Source organism: Erithacus rubecula (assembly GCF_903797595.1).
Source record: "Erithacus rubecula genome assembly, chromosome: 15".
Taxonomy (NCBI): Eukaryota; Metazoa; Chordata; class Aves; order Passeriformes; family Muscicapidae; genus Erithacus; species Erithacus rubecula.
This window is the reverse complement of record NC_136667.1, coordinates 4,727,608-4,747,899: the sequence shown is the minus strand read 5'-3', so window position 1 is coordinate 4,747,899 and position 20,292 is coordinate 4,727,608. Positions and strand designations below refer to the sequence as shown.

Below are 20,292 nucleotides of genomic sequence, written 5' to 3'. Positions count from 1 at the left end.
TGGACACCCAGCCCCAGCCTAAAACACTTAGGGATAGATGGCAAGGCCAGCAGAGCACACGTGGGACCAAACCCAGCTCCCTGCTCACCTCAGAGCAGGTGAGAACAATCTGTTCCTCCTGTCCCTGGCTCCCTGCCTGGAATATCCCATAACATCTTCAAAAACTGCCTTCACTTTGTTCCAAAGGTGCAGAAAGTGTTCCAGCCCGTGTGGAAGCAGATCCAGCATTCCTGGCTGGAGGTGCATCCACTTCATGGACACTCTGAGCTGGAAAGAACAATTCCTGGGGTTTATTTTCCATAAAATCAGATCTCAGTGCTACAAGCAGATGCTTCTTGGTCTCTACAACCAACATATCTCCAAGTCTTTCCACTCAGGGCTTCCAAAAGAACCCATCCTGGTTATCACCACAGCCAGTCCTGAGCAGGAAATCACCCCTTGTCCAAGGACAGAAAATCTGGAGGAAAAACTCCCCAGCACAGCTGCTTCTCCCAGTAAAACCTGTGAGTGAAGGGAACCTGGCTCACAGTGACAGGAATTGGAGCTTTCTACAGCATTTTATTTCATTATATACTTCAATTTACTGAAATACACACCCTATTTTAGAGCCAAAGCTCTGCTTTTGGGACACATCCTTGGGGGAAGAGCTGTGTTAGTTTCTGTGCTAAAATTCCTCTGTTCTCCTTTCTCCTGCAGCTTCCTGAGCAGTGGCAGAGCAGCAATTCCTACAGGCACCTCTCCCTCCCCACTGTTCTCTGTGCAGAAATCCTGTTTTCCTTCCAGCTGCACAATCCCAGGCACTTTCCAGGAAAGCCAGAAGGGCTCAGCAACACTTTAGCTCTGAGCCCCAGCACTTTCAGGGCAAGACTCTCCTGCCTGAGCTTCCAGCAAAGCTCAGGGTCAGAGCTGAGGGTTCATTAACCCCTGAACAGCCCCTCATTAACACCCAGGGACAGGCAAACCTTCAATCAGCCTCATCACCAGCAATATTCAAATGAATTGTAAACACACCCTGCCCTTGCAGGGCTGCCCCTGGGGATCCTGTTTGGAGAGAGCTGTCTGCTCTTCCCTCTGCTCCTCGGGTTTGTCTGGCACCACAGAGCATCTCCACAGCAGCAGGGAGAGGAAACTCAGCTTCACAAGCTCAAAAAGAAGTAAGAGGAGTAAGAGTAGAGCAATGCACACTGCCCCAGGGCCACACCATCACCCCCTCACCTCTGAGCACCAAACACAACACAAACACCAACGTTTTAGAGAAACATTTATTATAGGGTTGCAGAATTTATGCCAATATAAAGTCCCTTAATAAAACTCTTGAGTTTATCAACTGCAGGACACTAACTCTTCATTCTCTTTAGACTGCAGCTTTCCAAAAAAAGGGAACAATGCTCTGACTGTAGCAGTAATGCTACTTGCTCATAAAAAGTTGATCTAAAAAGTTTTATATAAGCCCAAGTAGTTTCAGTTTCCAACTACAGTCACGTCCACAAGTGAGCTATACCAGAACAGACCCTGGAAATAGGAAGTTACAGGATAAACCAAGTCATAACCAAAAATACTGACAAGCTTTAAGAGCAACTCTATCAGAACCTAACAACTAAATGCCACAAAACCAAACTAAGGGAGAAGAACTCAACATAAGCTCAGGGAAGGTTCCAAATATACATACGAATTCAATACAGTAATTGCACAAAAAGAAACAGGGTAGTGTTAAAGGTTTCTGATCACTGAGCTTGGATTTTACATGCTGCACACATGGTCATTAAAATAAACCTTGAATGAGCCAGATCAGGAAAGTTTTTGAGCCAGGATACGGAGTGCAGAGCTATTCTACAGAACTACACAAGATGTGCAAACCACAGATTATTAATATTAATCATTCTGTGAAAGTTAAGGTGAACATAACTGGTTCCAGCCAAGGAACTGGTTAACATTTTTTTTATATATATATTTTTCTGCCATTCCCAGATTACACTAAATCAAACACATTCAACAGATAAACTGATATTAGCCTTCTAAAAAAAACAAACCTTACTCAAATTAAAGTTTTACATGAGACAACTAAAAAGTTATACCAAGGATCAACAAAAGCTGAAATGGTGACTTTGTCTTCTGAAATACAAGCAATACACAGAAAATGCATAAGGCTTTTGATTATCACTGCACGGTTTAATTGCAGAAGTCGATGTCTAATGCTGACTTCTCCAGGAAGGTGTGACCTGGTCACCTCCCACCTGTCACCTTTCACTGCTGACAGATCTTTGTCTCAACCACGAAGGAGTTTTCAAAGTGTCTGATGGAGTGACAGTTCTCCGCTGCCCGTTTCTGCACACCTGGGGACGAGAGAGGACAAGGGGCTGAGAGAGGGACCAGAGCAGGCACTGCCAGCCCCCCTCACTGCAGCTCAGGCATCCAGTGCTCCTCCAGCCAGGAACTGCCACCACAGCTGCTCTGGCTTGTTTTCCATCCCAGATCCCTCACCCAGTGTGCATTTGCAGAGCACTTCACCTTGGGAGGATTTATCTCACTCTGGTTCTTCCTAACACTATTAAAGTGATTTTCTCTATTTTGGGACATGCCAGCACTGGGGCTGACCCAGGCAGTTTACCTGTATCAGCTGTGGCTCAGTAAGAGGCAGGAACACAGCAGTCCTACCATCAAAGAGCTGCTCTCCTCAATCACTTCCATTTGCAATAATCCAAAAGGATTTAGTTTGTTTAATGAGCAGAGAATTGTTCAGATCAAGCAAGAGAAGCATCAGCTTTTAACCCAATCCCAGCAGGGCACTGCTTTGGGTTATAAACACCTAAAATCCAGGCTGTCTTTCAATTCCAAGGCAGCAGGATGGAGGTGAAGTTTCCAGAGCCCACCTAACAGCATGACCTGTGTTTCTCCAACACCTCCAAGTTACAACTGCAGGGAATTGACCCAGCATCTGAGGTCAGTTTGATCTAACAGATAAACACACAAACTCCACAATAGCTGAGAGCCAAGGCAGCACTAGCTAAATGAGAATAAATGAAAAGACTCTTCCAGAGAAGTTCCAGGAGTTTATTCATTGCAGACTCATTTCTGTGGCACAGCTTGTACACTGTGTGCTACAAATGAGATGGGCAAGGCAAGACTTGCCCCTGAACAATTTTCTCCTCAGTTTGATCAGATTTCCCACCCTCTCTCCTCCACAGGCAAACAAGGAGAGTTACAGCACAGCAGCTGTACCAGGAAACATTTTCCATTTTCTAAAATCCTTTTGTGTAAGTTCTCTGCAGGAATCTTTTACTCTGCAGCAAAGATGTCAACAACATGTTAGAGCAGGATGATTTCAGGGAACATCATAAACACTCTTCACAGGGCTGCCTATAGACACAGCAGCTGTCAATTTGTTCCCAAAATCATTCTCACAACAGCTCAGTCACACGCCTCTGCCTCCCATGAGGGCAGCATTCAGTGTTCCTTCATGTGCCCTACACAGAACCCCTCTGCTCCCACAGAGGGAGCCTTGCTTCCATCCACAACAGGATGTTGTGTGCAGCAAGCAGCAGATGTGGCTCCTGATGCTGCAACTGGGCTGAGGAAACTCTTGCTTAAGAGTTTGGCAGCTAAACCAGAGCACAGAGTCCTGACAAACCAAACATTTGCATTCTGAAAGGCTCTAACTGACAAAGGGTTAGCTCACTGTGTTTGCTGGGTGCAGAAAATATGAAATGCTTTGAGCTGCAGTAAAACAAAATTCACAGCATCAGATTTCTGTCCCCCAGGTCTCATCCCAGGGTCAGAGCACAGACACCTCAGCTTAGTCCCTGCCAGGGGTGGCAGGAGCACACAGGCAATAAAGAACTAGAACTCAGCAGTTCCTCTGAAGTGCTCTTCCTCTTTCAGGGAGGAAGTCTGGGATGTCCTGAGCTCAGTGTTCAATTACTTTTCAGAGCAAGTAAAGCAGAAGAAAATGTCTTTACTTTGTAACCCAGCTTTAGAGAGGACAAGGACAGAATAAGCTGCACCTACAGAGACTCTCATTATCTGATGGATTATATGAATTTTGGGGTCAAACTAATTTACAACTTCAACCAAAAACTGGAACAGACTTAAATGTGGTTTGTGGATGTAACCTGTAATTGTGTAACTGATACCATCTCAGCATGTTCAAATGACACTTCACACTCAGACATGAAGGGAGGGGAAATACCCATCAGGGCCAGGAGTAGCCTCAACTTCTGCTGTACACAGAGATTCCCCAGATTAGAAACCCCCAGGTTTGAGTATTTAGCCCTTTCCTGTTAAACAACACATCTGCTTTTCCTGAGGGGAGCTTACCCATGATCTGGTCTCTGCGCTGCAGCCTGAAGGTCTCTTTCCCCACACAGAGCTGGTAGATGAAGATGCCCAGATCAGACACGTTGTCAATCTCCTCTGTCACCACCATCTCCTCACGCACCAGGTACGTCTGGGGCAGGTAAGAGCCAGTCTGCAAAACACAAAGCCTCAAGGTACAGACTGCTGCTACCAAGGGGCAAACCACTGCATTTCACTCTTTGCTTTGGAAGGGATTCAAGCAGCAGAGTTCAGCTTCCCTGATTTTTAATACCAAGGTACACTGAGCTCAATCAGCCTTGTAGCAGGGAAATTAAAAACTGACAGAGGCCATTTCAAACAGCTGCAGTCACATCCAAACAAAGCACAATTAGCCTCATGTGAAGCAAATGTAAATAGAACCTGGTCAGGTTTACCTGTACACAAAGTCTGCAGCTAAAAGAGAAACAAAATATTGTGAAAGACTCCAGGTTTGAGGCAGCATTATTTCTAATAAAAAAAAGGCATGGAAATCTACAAAAAAAAAAAAAAAAATCTACACTACTGAAACAGCTTCCTACCCTCCAACTCCTAAAAACAGGGGCAGAGACATACACTTAGAGCTTGTCTTCATGGAGCTAAAAAAAGAATGAAACAAGCTAAACTAAACCAGTGGCCCCTACAACCAGGTGTAAGAGAGCCAATGATTTTTTTTAAAAAATCCATTAGACACATGATAGCCAAGTATTGCATTTAACTGGGAAGCAGCAGCAAGCTCTATCAACTTGACCCATAAATCATATTGGAAAAACACCAGTTTTAGTCACTGAAGAGTCAAATGCTTGTGGTGATCTCATAACTGCAGTGCCAATAACTGGGGAACAAGTTCACATTGTTCTTTTCAGCACAACCCTCACGGGGCGAGCGAGCTTGCCGGGAGTAACTCTCAGGTTTAGGCTTTCAATGATATTTGGAGCTTTATCAAATTCCTTTCTAACAGCTAAATTTAACCTTATCTGCTGGTTGCTTTCAGCTCTCATAAAGCCAGGTATTAATAAGAGCATTAGGCATGAATCTACTCAACATAATATACACTGACAGCTGGCCTTAACTTCAGTGCAGTGACTGAGCCAGGGGATTATGGACTTTGATGGAGGGAGGACTGTTCTAGCAAGGGCCTGGAGTTCAGGAGCAGCACCCAGCACTCTGAGCTAAAGGCAGGCTGTCAGCAGAAGCCAGCAGCACAGTCCCACATACCGCCAGCTTGGCAAAGAGATCCATCAGATTCCTTGGAGGCATGACTATGGAAGTGTTCAGTGGGATCACGTAGCAGTTCCCCAGCTGCAGGTCGAGATAGGCTGTCAAGAGCTGTATTAGAAACAAGTTTTCAATTAGTCAGGGGCCCTTTAATTAGGAGAACACAATTCCACCAGGAGCAAGGCAAGCTAAAAAAGCTGGAGGTCACTCACAGCTACTACAGAAGTGATACATTCAGGAACTGCCCAGTGTAAGAACTGAACTGTTACCACTTTGGCAAACCAAGTGACTACAGCAAACTTTCTTTTAGATAAGAGAAAGCTGGATATAAAAGCAGCTTCTGCCATCATTGTAAAGGAGTACAGTTTGTACCAACACAGAGGAAGTATTTGGGAGTATGATCTCATAACTGAAAAGGTCTAATTAAGCACAGTGCAAACAAAAGGTACCCAGCTGCTGACAAACAATGATTCCCTTTAAATAGTTCTTCAGGAAAAGTGTTAGTCCCTACAAAAATCTCAGCATTGCCACTGGACTGGAGCACAAGGACTGCAGCAACTTGAATTATCTGTTTATTCTATCTGCACTGCCAAGGCTGGATTTACAACCAACCTCCAAGAGCCTTCACAGCTGACCGAGGATAAATGTTAACACTATCAACACAACTTTGATAAAAAAGTCAAATGAAAGCCACCCTCTCCTCTCTGCCTTACAGAAATGCCATGCAACTACCACAGCACTGTCAGGTTCTGGCTTTCAGCTGCCTGAAGTAATTTTTCAATGTGCTTCTCCAAGGCCCACACCTGTTTCCAAATCTACATTTTGCTGTGACATTGTGCCGTGTCCTCAATCCCTTAACTCACATTTACATGGGATTCTTGATCAAACAGCAAGACATCCCACGGGCAACAGCAAAGTTGCACAGCCCTGAGATGCATTTTTCTGGGGAACAGCTCAGAGCTGCTGCCCACAGTGACAGCAGTTGATGGCAGCGGTGCAGAGCTCACAGGGCGAGCTGTGCCACGCTCCAAGGCCGGGGGCAGGCAGTGCAGGGCCCCAGCAGTGCCACTGACCCTGTCGAAGTCGTGCACGATGGCGGCGGGGTCGCTGTCCGAGAACTTGGGCACGGGCACGTCGATGATGGCGATGTTGTCGTCCTCGCGGATGTCGGCCTCCTCGGCGATGGGCAGGAAGTACGGCTCGGCCGCGCGCTCCCGCGCCTCCTTCTCAAAGTAGCACATCTCCCCGCGGTACACCTTGTGCTGGCACACAGGCAAAGGCAGCTTGTTACACAGCAGAAACAACGTCTCCATATTCAGCCAAATTCACGTTGCTTTATTGGATATGGACTGGGGAAAGGTCAGGGGTCACCGCCCACCCGGGTTTGCAGCTCCCTTTTTACAGGATGGTTTTCCTTGTAGGAATCAATAATTGCTATTGTTTTGCTGTCATAATTCTGCAAGGTAAGCAGAGCTGGTCAAAGGACAGCTCTTGGGACAATTGGTCATGTAAGCATCTGCTCTTGGTAGATAAAAACCCAGAGAAGTGGGAAGCCTGATCTTGAGCAGATAGTTTGCAATTGAAAACCCCCTTTTTTTTCTTTTACAAACTGGTATACACAATATTCATAATGGGGGCATTTAAACAGAGTGGGTTTGATCATTTATTTCCTTTTATCTAGGTCCACGTTGTTTTCTTATTTGAAGTATTCTGGTTTATACAAACTCCAAAACTTCTATGATTAACAAGAATCATTTGTCAATTATCACAAGCTTTAACACTGCACTCCTGTCTGCTGGGACTGAGCGTGGCTCTGTCACACAGTCATCATGCCCTCATCTTTCCACTCTAGTGATAATCCATTTATACTTTTTTTAACCAATGCTGTTTCAATAAAAAAGAACTCTCAGATTACCTTTGGCATGAAGTACTTGTAGATGCAGGCTCCACCCACAACAACCCCTGCCAAGATGAAGGCCAGGCCCAGCAGAGTCAAGAGACATCTTCCAGATGAGTTTTCAGCCCTGTGTGTGGCAACTTCTGGGTCCTTCAGAAAAAAAAAATATTGGGGAGAACTGAGCAAGGGCAGCTGTTCTGAATTTAAAATGAGTTGTTATCAACTGTTTCACTTTGATCCACCATCTCCTACTTCTTCTAGGTGTGGGAATGACAAGTCAGCATCATAAAACAAAACACTCACATGAAAGATTACTGCATCAGATTACAATCAGTTTTCAAACAGCACCGAGAGTAGAGGATGAGTTAGAGGATGTTTTCTAGACAAAACTTTTGTCCAGAAATTATTTGAGATGTACAAAACTTATATCCCTGTGACAAAAGATCCTGTGCTGCAGCCATGCTGTAGTGCAAAAAGCAGGATTTGTAGATCAAGGTCATTAAAGGCACACAGTGTCTCCAGGCCTCTTCCCCTCCTCCTCTCTCTATCACGTGCATTAACATCACTTTTCCTCCCAAAGCTGGATTAACAGAAGAAGCCAAGATGCAACTTTGTCTCTTGGCTGGGGAACAGACAACTGACACGTTTTGGAACTTTTAATATGCACAAGCAAAGTCCATTATGAAAGAAAACGACTCGTCAGCTTAAACACAGCTTCCAATTATGCCAAATAAAACCAAGTCCCTGTGGCACATCCTACCCTGCAGCCTTAAAATAACCTTTCTCCAACCCAAATCACAGGAAGTTTTGTTTCTAACAGCCTGAAACTTCTCTCTTTAGCTCAGCAGCTTGTTTTCCCCCACCCAATGTTCCCTCAAAGATGACTGCACCCAAAGGAAAGTACTCCCAGGTGGTGGTGAGTTGTGCAATCCTCACTGCAAAGGCAGAGGTGGTGTCTGAAAGGAAAGTTTAAGCTCCCAGAGTTCCTGCTGCACCTTCCCAGACTTCCAGCTGCAAGCCAAGTGAAGAGAACAGCAAAAGTGCTATTAAATACCAAACAATCAGAAGAGACATTCCCTCCTGGAATTGCACACTGGGGCTTGAGTCTTTAAAAGGAAAAAACAAAACACAAAAACAACCACCAAACCCAAAATGTTTAGATAACCCCTATATTTGGTCAAGAATGGCCCTTTAATGATTCCTGACTCCAGGATTTAATAGCTTGCTTTCAAGATCTGCTCTTTGTCCCAGTCAGGAAGGAAGAAAATCGGATTTCACAGTAAAAGATCTTTTCCTTTGAGGTGTTCCCAGAATCAGTGGCTGGGCTGGGTACAGCAGCTTCCATGGCCTTTCTTTATTTGGGTCCTGCAGAACACAACACATTTAGTGACCTGTGCTCCCAACAAGTGCCAGCATTATCACCAGGGCTGCAATATTTCCATGCTCAGCAAGATGTAGCAGCATAGAAGTCAAAGCCATCAGTTATGCAAGGGCTGAAACAAACCCCAAGCTGTTTTGTGAAAGTCAATACTCCCACATTCCACTGTGCATCCTCCAAACACAAAAATGTTGGTTCAGCAGGACACAAGCTGCTACAATTGGCATGTGAAGCATTTGTTAAAAAAAAAAAAAAAAAAGGAAACAAACTACAAAAACAAAGCCAAACCCTGGTTTCAAAGTCAGAATGATGCCACATTTCTATGGCACCGTGTGAGAATCACCTTTCAGGGTTAAGCAGCTGTAAGATGGAGATTAATCCTGTTCTCTCCACATTCTCCCACCTTCACCTCCACCTCGGAGCACCTTACTCATCCAGCCTGTCCCTACTTGAACACACCAGTCTGCACCAGTTTTGGCACTGCAGCCATCCCAGTGCAGGGGTGATGTCGACATCTAATTAGCTACACTTGCACTACACCTATTTCAAACAAAGCAAAGGCACTTCAGCATATTAAGCAGCAATGTGGGCAGCAGAACCTCAGAGGGAAGAGTTGACAGAGCTGCTAACAGAACACAATAGCAAGATTTTGTTCGAGCAGGTTACAAAACCTCTGCACAAGAGTAACAGGTAAAAGTCATCAAAAACCTACAAAGGAGATGCAGGTCTAAGCTTTTAACAAGCAAAGCAAACCAGGGATAAGAGACAAGAAGAAAAATCACTTGTTTTAACACTGCTGACAGCCCCAAAGAACCTGCAGGGAGAATATTCTGCAAGCTCAAGGGTTTTGTGCAGATACTCCAGGGGACTTTTATTGTGCTGTTTCAGCCAACATTACCCTTTAAGCCTGTTTGCTCTGCACAAATAGTCCAGCTAAAAAAGACATTAACAACCACTCCAACAAGTTTGTCTTGGAGTAAAATTATGAACTTGATGTTTACATGCAACTCCAAGCCCTGAAGTCAGAGTGAAGAGTTGTTAAAATCCCACATACGACACACAGAATATTCCAAGTTGAGAGGAGCAGCTCTCATGAGAACAGAAAGAGGGGTGAGTTTCTTACAACTATTCAGTCAGAGCTTTCACAGTACAGAGCTAGGAAATACATGTATAAACAGCTGCCTCAGGAGTAGCTGAGGAGTTTGTCTTACAAGAAAATGGCCAGGCTAATGACATCTTCAAATTTAAAATCCTTTATCTACCTTGTTTTCCTACTTTCTCTCCTTTTGATCCTGTAACTGAGTGCTACTGTATTAAATGTGCACACATCAAACTGACAGCTCAGGAGTGCACTGAGCAGGAAAATCACTCTGCATCCCTTCTCCTTCCAAAGGAAGGCTATTTCAGGTGAGGCTGTGTAGGCTGGTAGGGAAGCTGCTTTCCTGATTACAGCTTAGAAGGAGGAAAAAATAAAAAAATAAAAAAAAAAAGAAAAAAACAGAACCAGATCCAAGTCCACAAGTTTTGTTGTTTTCAAAATTTTCTTACTCTCCGATTGCAAACAAACTCGGCCCATGCCACCTTCCCGTAGAGCCACTGATGTATTTACCTACAGGCTGAGCTTCCCCACCTGCCTAAAACGCAAGGAACCTCCAAAACAAATCTCCCACAAACTGGGAAAAGTTCCACTCAAGCCAGCGACGCGCGGCTCGCTGGGAAGGAAAAGCCAACCACAGGGTGCTTCTATTTAAAACCCTTTATGGCAGGTTTCTTAATTTAAGCGCGACACCGACGCCTCAGCGCAGCTGCCGGGAGCGCAGGACGAGCCGCAGCCCGCTTTGTTTGCCCGGGAGGCGCCGGGAGCGCTGCCCGCGCCGGGGGGGCTCGGCTGCGCTTCCCAGGGCCGAGCTCGAGCTTTAAAGCGCCGTCAGGAAACGCGGCGCTGGCACGGGCCCAGCTCCACATAAACACCCGCTGCCGGCGCTGGCCCGGGGATGTCACGGGATATCGCACCGCGACAGGGACAGCGCCGCGGCCCCGCACGGCTGAGGGGAGCCGCTCCCTCGGCCCGGAGCGGCCGCCACACGAGCCGGAGCCCCGCGGCCGCCGCCGCCTCCCCCGGCCGCGAGAAAATGGCGGCGGCTCCGTCTCCTCGCGCCCCCCCCCTCGCACCGCCCCGCTCCTCCCGCCGCCGCTGCCGGCCGGGACACCCCTGTGCCCGCACCTTGTCGGCCACCAGCGCCTCGGCCGCCTCCTTTTTGGGCTCATCCTTGAGGGCGAAGGGCGAGTTGAAAGCGATCTTCACCATGGCGCCAGCGCTGCTGCCGCGTCCCGGAGCGGCAGTGGGGACAGCGCTGAGGGAGGGGCGGGGTCTGCGGTGGCCACGCCCCCAGCCCCGCCCCGGGCGCGGCCCGGAGCGCCCCCTGCCGGCCCCGCCCTCACACGGCTCCATCCCCCCGGCTCCCCTCAGGCGTTGGCAGCGGGGCCCGGCATGGAGGGACGGGGTTAGAGGGGCTGGAAAAGGATAACGAGACCGTCGAGTCCAGCCTGGGACCGACCCCCACCTTGTCACCAGCCCAGAGCACTCAGTGCCACCTCCAGTCCTTCTTGGGACTCCCCTAGGAATGGGGAGTCCAAACCTCCCTGGGCAGTTCCAGTGCCTGACACCCTTTCCATGGGGAAATTCCTGCTGCCGTCCGTCCTGGCCCAGCCTGAGGCTGTCCCCTCTCCTCCTGTCCCTGTTCCCGGCTGTCCCCTCCTGTCAGGGAGCCACAGGTTCCCCATATCCCTCTTTTCTCCAGGCTGGGCCCCGTTCAGCTCCCTCAGCCTCTCTGCTGCTCCCTGGGCACCTGTCCCATGCTCTGCCCTGCCATCGAAAGAAATTCTTCATCACCTTGAGGTGGAACTTCTTGTGCTTTAGTTAAGGGCCACTGCTTCTTGTCCTGCCACTGGCATCTTCCTCTGGCACCCACTGGAGATATTGCTATGGACGGATGAAATCTTTCTGTCTTCCCTCTCCAGACTAACCAAGCCCAGCTCCCACAGCCTCTCCTCATCACAGATGCTCCAGACTCATCATCCTGGTCTCTGCTGGGCCCTCTCAGCAGCTCTTTGGCTTTTTTGTCCTCAAGAAACCCAGATCTGGGCACAGCCAGATGTGCCTCAGAATGGAGAATGAAACACTTCATGCATGAGATTGTCTGAAACAATCTGCTCCTTCATATGGATGGAAATCTCTCTGTCTCTCTAAAATTTGACTTTACAGCTCTACAAAGAAATCTGGTTTGAGTCTGGTGCCCACACCATGGAACCCTCCCTCACAGACAGCTGTAATTAAACAGAGCTGAACACTTATGCAAATATTGCAATAAGTAATTCTTCTAAGTGTAAACAACATGCAGTGTGTATTCCAGCATTCAAAGCATGTTCCTGTTATTCCACAGATGGAATACACTGTGTTTCCTTTCAAGATCATAAGTTTGATATTGCTGCCTTTCATGTCAGTGAGGATTTTCACTTTGACTTCAGTCAGAGAAGAACAAACTGTTTTATGTCTATTTAGCTTGACTTGGTCTAGTAACAGAAAACACTTTAACCTCATTTTCCCAAGAAACCAGTGAAAAATCAATTTTCGTAGCTTTAGCACGTTGGGAATAAGTCAAGCTCTACTCTCAAAGTCCCTGGAACACAGATTCAGGACAGATTAAGAAGTTTCCTGCATGGCCAATGCAATATCTGTACTCTCCAAACTGATGGTTGATAAATGCCATTAATAATTTTTGTATCTTACTCTAATGTAATTACTTCATGCTTAAACAAATAGACTTGGTCTTCCAATCAACCAACACCTTTATTTGAAAAAGAAGACAGAAATAAAACTAGAACAGAACAGAACTAGACCCCTGCTTTTTATCAAGGCCAGTGTCTATACATCCCAGCTGTCTCACTGTCTGTGTTCTGTTGCAAGGGGTGGACACACCTGGAAATATTGTGCACAGAGAGGAAAAAAAAGCTAAAGAATAGAAGGACTTTTTTACATTTGTCTGCACTCAAATTTAAAAAATTGGAACTTTCATAAGATTTGTTGTAGATTTTTTTTTTTAATGTGCCTTTCTGTAGTGTATGTGATAATAATTCATCTTAACATGTTCAAAACTTCTTTAAAATGTGCAGTGTCTGGGAGAAAGTAATTGCAGCATCATCAAAGAGTTTTACACAGCTGATACTCTCAGTTCAGTCAGCACCAACTCCTTCCAAACACATCTCCTAAAATAATCCGAGTGTGTTTTGTAGAATACCAGGTTGGGAAGACACAAGAAAACTCAGATTTTTTTTTTTTTTTTTGCCCTTCTAAAAATTATCAGGCTGTTTGACTGAACAAATATTAGAGAACCCCGTGGGTGACTCCCCCTAAAATGCTTTTTCACCTTAGTCCTGGTCCAGTTTTCTTTTGCACTTTTGCCATATTGATTGCAGTTAGGTCTGGAAATCCCAAGCCATCTAAAGAAATCATATCACTTCTTCTTTTGAATTCTGCAATATTTCTGCTTTTCTTTACTATTAAAATACCCTGGGGTTAATTTCCTGGTATTTATTCTGAGATCATCTTTATCACCTTGGCAGGGAAGAGATTATCTCCTGATGCTTAATTATCTTTTCAATCCTTCTTGGTGTCTGTAAAGTTAAAGCAGCACTGCCTTAAAAAAATAACAAATACAAGTTGTTTTAGGGAAATTTGGCCAAAGAAAGGGAGAACTGGAATGCTGTGGTGTGTGATGCTGTTACCTTTGCTCACAGAGAACTGAATTTCTTAGAAGTTCCACTAAACCCCAATGCCTCCCTTTTAGCAGCAGTGATGACATAAGGAGCCCAGACAGTCTAAGAATATTAAAGACCAGGCTTTGGAAGGTGAGCTTGTACCTTGTATTGCACCAGGCAGTGACTCAGCAGATAATCCCACTGGAAGCTCCTTTTTGAGCAATCCTGAATTAATTTTTAACGTGTAGGAGTTTTTATTTTAACTCTTCTAATACACTTTAGAAAAACTCCAGGCATAAGATGTGTTCACATTTATTCTATCTCCTCTTTTTTTTTTTTTTTTTTTTTTTTTTTTTTTTTTTTTTTTTTTTTTTTTTTTTTTTTTAATGCCAGGAGAACCCTTCCTTACTTTCTGGGAACAATGGGATGTTCTGTTTATCCTAGTTTTTGAAGTGTTCTCACACTTTGAAGCAGAAGGTGCTGTGTAGGTGCATAATCCTGACTCGTGTATCTTGTCCTGGCTCAGAGCTGGGAGGAGGAGGAGGCTGCAGGCTGGCAGGACATGTGAGCACAAGTTCTGCATTTCAGTGGTCACTCACAGCTCCTTCAACCTCAGTAATGTTTTGTTAGACTTAAATCCATGCACAGAGTTCAGCACTGAAGTGTAAATTCACTCAGCTGAGCCTCACACCCTCACTGGTGCTGCAGAGTTTACAGGGACAGTGAGACTCAGAGCCCCAACCTGGACTCAGGGTGTAAAGAAACAGTAATTAATACAAGTAATAATTAACAGTTTTAAATATACACTATATCCAACAGTTGGGTTTTTTATGAGGAGTGTAATTACTGACAGAAGTGCCATTAAAGTAAACAAGTATGTCATGCAGGACTGTTAAAAATTAAAGAGAAACTACAAACCCTCTCCTTTTCAAAAGACTTTCTCCCAGATTGGCATTTTATATTTATCCAGATGTCTGAAGTTCTGCTTTTTCTTCCAGCCCTTTCCCAAATCTCTTGCAAAGCATTCCTCCCTCACCACCTCCTCCTGGTTTTCCTCACTCTCCAGCTCTGGGATTCCATCTCCATTCCTTCCCTAATCAATGATCTGGGACCTCTTTTACCTTTCTACCTGCTCCTAAGGCTATTGATACTGAATCCATCTGGATTTCAGACCACAAAACTTCCAAACTGAGAGCTGCTGGTTTAAACTTTTGTGGAGGAAGGTTTTTCCCACTAAATTTGGGCCCTTGAGTGAGGATCTGTGTGTCTGGGGAGGAAATGTTTGCTCCTCTGCCTTCCCCTACTGCCTGGCAAGCTTCTCTGCACTGCAGCAGTGTTAGATTAGGATCTGTGGCAAGGAAAACACACATGACTCACTTCTACTGATGCCTTGTTACAAAACACTGCAACAGGAATGTTGGTTCCATGGAAAGTTGCCTATTTCCATGCAGGGAGAAGTCGGGAGTCCCTTTTCTCTGCAGTGGCCAGCTGTGGGAGGAATGAGCAGAGGGAGCCTGAAGGACACAGAGATCCTGTTGGTGTGGTCAGTGCTGAACAGACCTCACTGCCCACACAGCCATTGCCTCACAGAGCAGAATTCCACAAGAAATTCCAGTCCTCTGGAACATCTGCCAAGGGAGCAGCACTCTCAGGGTGATCAGCAGCCCGAGAGGATGGAAGGGCCAAATGTGCCTGTGGTGTAACTGCAGTGAGTGAGGCAAGCAGAGATCTGTCAGGAGCCCAGAGTCCTGGTCTGTAGCAGCATTGCCACACTCTGCTGCTGGAGGAAACCCAGCAATGGCTCAGAGCTCAGAGTGGCTTCTCCTGAACCGGCCAAATGGACATTTTTGGGCAGAGATTTGTGTTTGCCTTGGCTCTGAGGGGTGGCACCCGGGATTCCCCCTCTTTTCTTTCAGGCAGCTTTCCTCAAACCTTCTCCAGGAGTTCTCCCTCTGGCCAGGTGGGCTGGCAGGGGAGGACCCCCAGAGTGGGTTTGTTTTTGTTTGAAAGGGGGTTGTTAATTTTTGGACACCCTAAATGGGAAAGTGCTGAAGAAAACCCACCCCTTCATCCTCAGCATTCTCCCTGTGTGCTGATCCTTGCTCGAGCAGGAACTCGAGTGGCTCTGCCATCCTGCTGGAATGCTGCACATCAGGAGAGCCCACACCTACACATGCAGATGTTGCTGCAAGGGGCAGCTCTTCTCAAACAGCCCAGGCTCGATCCTGCTGTGACCAAGTCATGTTTGAGCTCAGTTTAATGACCAGTGTGGACATGGGAATGTCTCATTTGGCTGTGCCGTCCAAAACTCGATGCTGTCCCTGCCCTGAGCTGGGTGAGGATATTCCCAGATATTCCCAGATATTCCCAGATATTCCCAGACATTCCCAGATATTCCCAGATGCACAGGGCTGTGCTGGCAGAGGCCCCCAGTGTCCTGGCAGAGCTCTGCAGTGGGTGGTGAAGCTCGTTTGGCTTGTTCCTGTGGGTTTGCTCTGTGCCTGTCGATAAGGCCGTGCACACAGGGACAGCTCTTTCCTGCCTGGATGGAAGCAGGACCCATGGAGCTGGTGCTGCTGGACTCAGGAAGGATTGCTGGGAGCTCACATCATCAATTTAGCAGCCATTAAGTCTTCCAGTGAGTCACAGAATCATTAAGGTTGGAAAGACCTCCAAGATCATCAAGTCCAACCTTTGACCTAACTCCTCATGTCAAATCAACATTGAGTGCCACATGCAGTCATTTCTCTGAGGACCTCCAGGGATGGGGACTCCACCACCTCCCTGGGCAGCCCCTCCAATGCTTCACCACCCTTTCCATGAAGAAATTCCTCCTGATGTCCAACCTGACACACCTTGAGTCTGTTTCCTCTTGTTCTGTCCTTTGCTCCCTGGGAGAAGAACACAATTTTCACCTGGCTGCCCCCTCCTGTCAGGGAGTTATGCAGAGCCAGAAGTTTCCCCCTGAGCCTCCTTTTCTCCAGGCTGAGCCCCATCAGCTCCCTCAGCCCCTCCTGGAGCTCCAGCTCCTGCCCCAGCTCTGTCCCCCAAAGATGCAGCTCTGGAAACAGCCAAGGAAAGGAGAGCTGTGCCTTGGTCTGTTTACATCCATGAGTGTCCCATACATGGCACCTGCTTATGGAGCAGCTCCATCTGCTCCTATGACATTAATGAAGGATTTATGGACACACCACATTCCAGCTGGAGAATTTTCTCAGGCACCACTAAGAGACTGTAGAAGGTTTTGCAGCAAGGGTAAGAAGTGACAGGTGAATCTTTAAAGGGCTTTAACAGAGCTCTGTGCATCATCCAGAGCTGGATCTGAACTGGAATTGGGAATTTCCAGTGAGTAAAAAAGGCATAATTCAATTACAGAGATACCTTTTCTATAAACTTCATTAACACTAACAGAAATCAGCCCTAGACTGTGAGTAAGAACACGTTATCAATTTTTATAGCCAGCTTTTAACTGAAGAAATAATACAAACTTTAAAAATAAAAATTACTGATGGAAAACGAGCCTGCCTTCACCCTCATCTACTCCTATGGGTGCTTTTTTTTTTTTTTAGAATACAGGTGTCCCTTTTCATCTTTGTGTAGCCTGTCAAAAATAGCAAACCCGCAGAGCACCTGTGCTAACAGAGCCAGAGTCCAAATCCTGTCAGTTAAAGAGATTTATGGGTTTTTTTGTGAAGCTGTGCAGGTTTTCTGTTGAGCAGCAGAAGTGGCAGTGGTCTCCTGTGCTGATGTTTATCTTTGAGCCAAGGTCTGGCAGCCCTGAGGGGCAAAGCCAGCTGGGGAGGGTGACACTGCCAAGCCTTGCTTCCTCTTCTCTGAGCAGAGAGCAGGAAACCTCTGATGTGAGCCACGAGTTTCCTCTGTGCAGCGCAGGCAGGAACAGACGTGGTCACACATACAGGCACAGCCTTAAAAACCACGTTTAATCAGTGTGTGAAATATTGTGTTGAAACAGACCTTAAGAAACCCGTTAGGTTTTTATGCCTTGCTTTGCAGAAGATGCCACTTGATTTGAAGAAAAAGCAAATCTATTGCCCACACTGCTTTTACAGAGCACAGGTTCCAGTGCAGGAGGTGTTTTGTGTTTGTAGCACTGATATCACAGATATACGAGAAATAACTTGCGGTTCTTTCTTTTCCTGTTCCAAAAAATCTCTTCACAGTGAGGAGACACCTGGTGATGTTACAAGGCTTTGATGGGACCTGTGCTGCTGTATTTGAAAGTGTTGACTCTCCAGCAGACAGCAGAGCAAACAACATTTGTGTTGTGAAGGATTGGAATTAAAAAATCCCCCCAAAATCAGTGGTTTTCTTCTGTTGCATTTTAGTATGAAAGCTCCCAGTTCAAAAGAATGTTTAAGGAAAGCAGTTTGGGGCATATTGAAATCTCCCCAGGTTAACATTAAAGACATGCATTGGCCTGAATTTAAGATCACAGAAACATGGGAATGTTTGTTGGAACAGAATCCTTTTGGTTTTTAGCCCAACCTCCCACTCAAAGCAGAACTATCACCAACATTAGATTTGGTTTTGTGCAGCTGAATCTTGGAAAGCACCAAGGACGGAGAATCCCCAAATTCCCTGGGTAACCTACAGCATTGCACTCCTTTCCTACTGTTTTTTTTGTTCTTCCCCTGAGGTCTAACCTTTTTCTCCCAAGCCACAGTTTGAGGCCACATTCACCCTTTGGCCTCCACTTCTTCAGGGGACGGTGGTTAAATGAAATGTTATGAGTCTCTGGTTAATATAACTAATATTTAAAAATTAAAAATCAACTGTGTTATGGACTGATGGGAATATTGACAGCCACAGCCCATGTTGGGATGCTGGGAGGGTGCAGCTCTCAGGCACAGCTCTGGGGATTGGTGGGAGCAGCTTTGGGACACAGAGGTAGGATGGCAGCTCCAGTGCCAGCCCCAAAGAGGGGCAGTGGGGGCTCTGCCCTCTGACACCATTTCCATTCCTTAAGAACCTTCCAATCTCCAGTGTAGTGGAGGAAATCATGTTCCCACTTCCCCATTTCTAACCCCTGGCTGTTGCCCTACCACTGAGGGTACAGGATGAAAGGCTGGTTCTCAGCAATGTGACTTTCTGGCCAAGTAAACAAATCCCTATTTTCTGCAATTTAGAAATTTCTTTAAAATTCAGCATCTTTGTCTAAGTATCCATGCTCAGAGCTGTTCCTTTGAGGTGGCAGTGCAGTCATCCCAAAGGAACAGCCTTGCCTAAAGGAGGAAGTGTTTACTTCTACTTCTCCAAGGATTGCATCCCACAGAAATACAGTTCTGAGCAGTTCTAGTGCAATGTTTCATATCCTGGTAATGCCTGGATAAACCAAAACTGAATTGTGGCCCAGCTTTGATAACCTTGAATGGCCCATGTGACAGCAATGTTGGGAATTCCCACAGGATCATTTTTCCCTAAAGACACTTTACAGACTCTCCCCTTGGGATTACTGATATTTCCAAAAAACTAGAGCTGCTTCCACTGCTGCCTTTGTGAAGTGGGTTCCTCATCCTTGTCAGGCTCAGCAGGAAAATGAGTTCAGTCTCAGCACTGCCTGAGTGTCCCCTGGGGCTGCCAGGGGAACAATGACCTTATTTCTGGGTTATTTTCTCCTCCTTCTTCCCAAGTGGATATTCCCATTAGTGAAGGATGTGACCTCCTCTCCTGTGTCCCCCTTACTTGGTGTCACACTGGAGGCCTGGAGACGATGCCACCTTCAATCCAAATTTAACCCATCTCCTAAAATTCACCTGCTTGCATTCAGCAGAGTTGGATGGTGTTTCCTGATAGGAAAAGATGCCACTGAAATTGATTCAGCATTAGAAATTCTTCCACTCATAGCCAGTATTCCAACAGGGAATAATAAATACACAGTGTAGAAGATATATCCTTGGAATTACCTGCTTCAGTTTCTTGGATGAGCTGCTTTTTCACCTTAATTGGCAGAGCTAGATGTAGTTTCTTTCAAGATTTACTGAAAATTAATCTCAGCTGAGGCAGTTACTGTTCAATTCCTGCATTAGAGGCCAAGGTGCATCCCCAGTCCTGGTTTCCATCTTGGAGACATTGGAATTGGTCTTTCCAGTGTGTTGCTCTTTCCAAATGAAGTGGCTGCCTGGGTTTTAATTAGTCTGGACAGTGAGACAGGAAGGGTTGGAAGGCATGGGATGGAGACAAGGAAAACAAGTGACATGAGAGGGAAAGTGATGCAGGGCAGTGCTGGGAAAAGACAGAAGCATCTAGTGCTCCTTAAAAATATTCTACTCTTCAGAGTACTCTGCAGAGCTCAGAGCCCCTTCCAGGGCCTAAAGGGGCTCCAGGAGAGCTGGAGAGGGATTAGGACAAGGGATGGAGGGACAGGATGGGATATTGGGAAAGAATTCCTCCCTGTGAGGGTGGTGAGCCCTGGAACAGGGGGCCAGAGAAGCTCTGTCTGCCCCATCCCTGGAAATGTCCAAGGCCAGGCTGGGTGGGGTTTTCAGCAGTTATTCCATGATTCAGAGATCCATTCTGGGCAAGTCACTGCAGCCATGTGGGAGCCCTGCTCTGAAGGCAATTCCACAGCTCTCTTTATTCTCAGGAATTGTATCCTCGAGCTGAGCACATCCCTGTCTCCTTGCATTCCTGTCTCTCTGAGGAACACTGACATTTTCACTCAGAAAACAGAAAAAAGAGGCAAAATCCTTTG

At 46.2% G+C, this 20,292-nt stretch overlaps 1 protein-coding gene and 1 long non-coding RNA gene across 2 annotated transcripts; both read right to left on the bottom strand.

The window, feature by feature from the left end:
- Positions 1-1,248: 1,248 nt before the first annotated feature.
- ITM2A (integral membrane protein 2A) lies at positions 1,249-11,205 on the bottom strand. Its single transcript, XM_079319260.1, has 6 exons — positions 11,047-11,205; positions 7,463-7,594; positions 6,621-6,809; positions 5,548-5,658; positions 4,315-4,465; positions 1,249-2,333 (listed from the first exon to the last, which is right to left on the bottom strand). Exons 1-6 carry the CDS (start codon positions 11,128-11,130, stop codon positions 2,245-2,247), a joined length of 756 nt encoding a protein of 251 aa, XP_079175386.1. The 5' UTR covers positions 11,131-11,205; the 3' UTR covers positions 1,249-2,244.
- Positions 11,206-12,653: 1,448 nt separating this feature from the next.
- On the bottom strand, positions 12,654-15,909 carry LOC306808574. The gene is made up of 3 exons (XR_013776064.1): positions 14,958-15,909; positions 13,250-13,322; positions 12,654-12,801 (listed from the first exon to the last, which is right to left on the bottom strand). It is a non-coding gene; the product is annotated as an uncharacterized lncRNA (long non-coding RNA).
- Between the last annotated feature and the right edge of the window lie 4,383 nt (positions 15,910-20,292).

Bases quoted from the DNA above. Each gene is read 5' to 3' on its own strand.
- ITM2A (XM_079319260.1), bottom strand. From the start codon at position 11,130: ATGGTGAAGATCGCTTTCAACTCGCCCTTCGCCCTCAAGGATGAGCCC. The intron at 7,595-11,046 runs GTGCGGGCACAG...TTTTTTCTGAAG, and splicing joins AGGCGCTGGTGGCCGACAAG to GACCCAGAAGTTGCCACACA. The intron at 4,466-5,547 runs GTATGTGGGACT...TGTGTTTTGCAG, and splicing joins ATCTCTTTGCCAAGCTGGCG to ACTGGCTCTTACCTGCCCCA.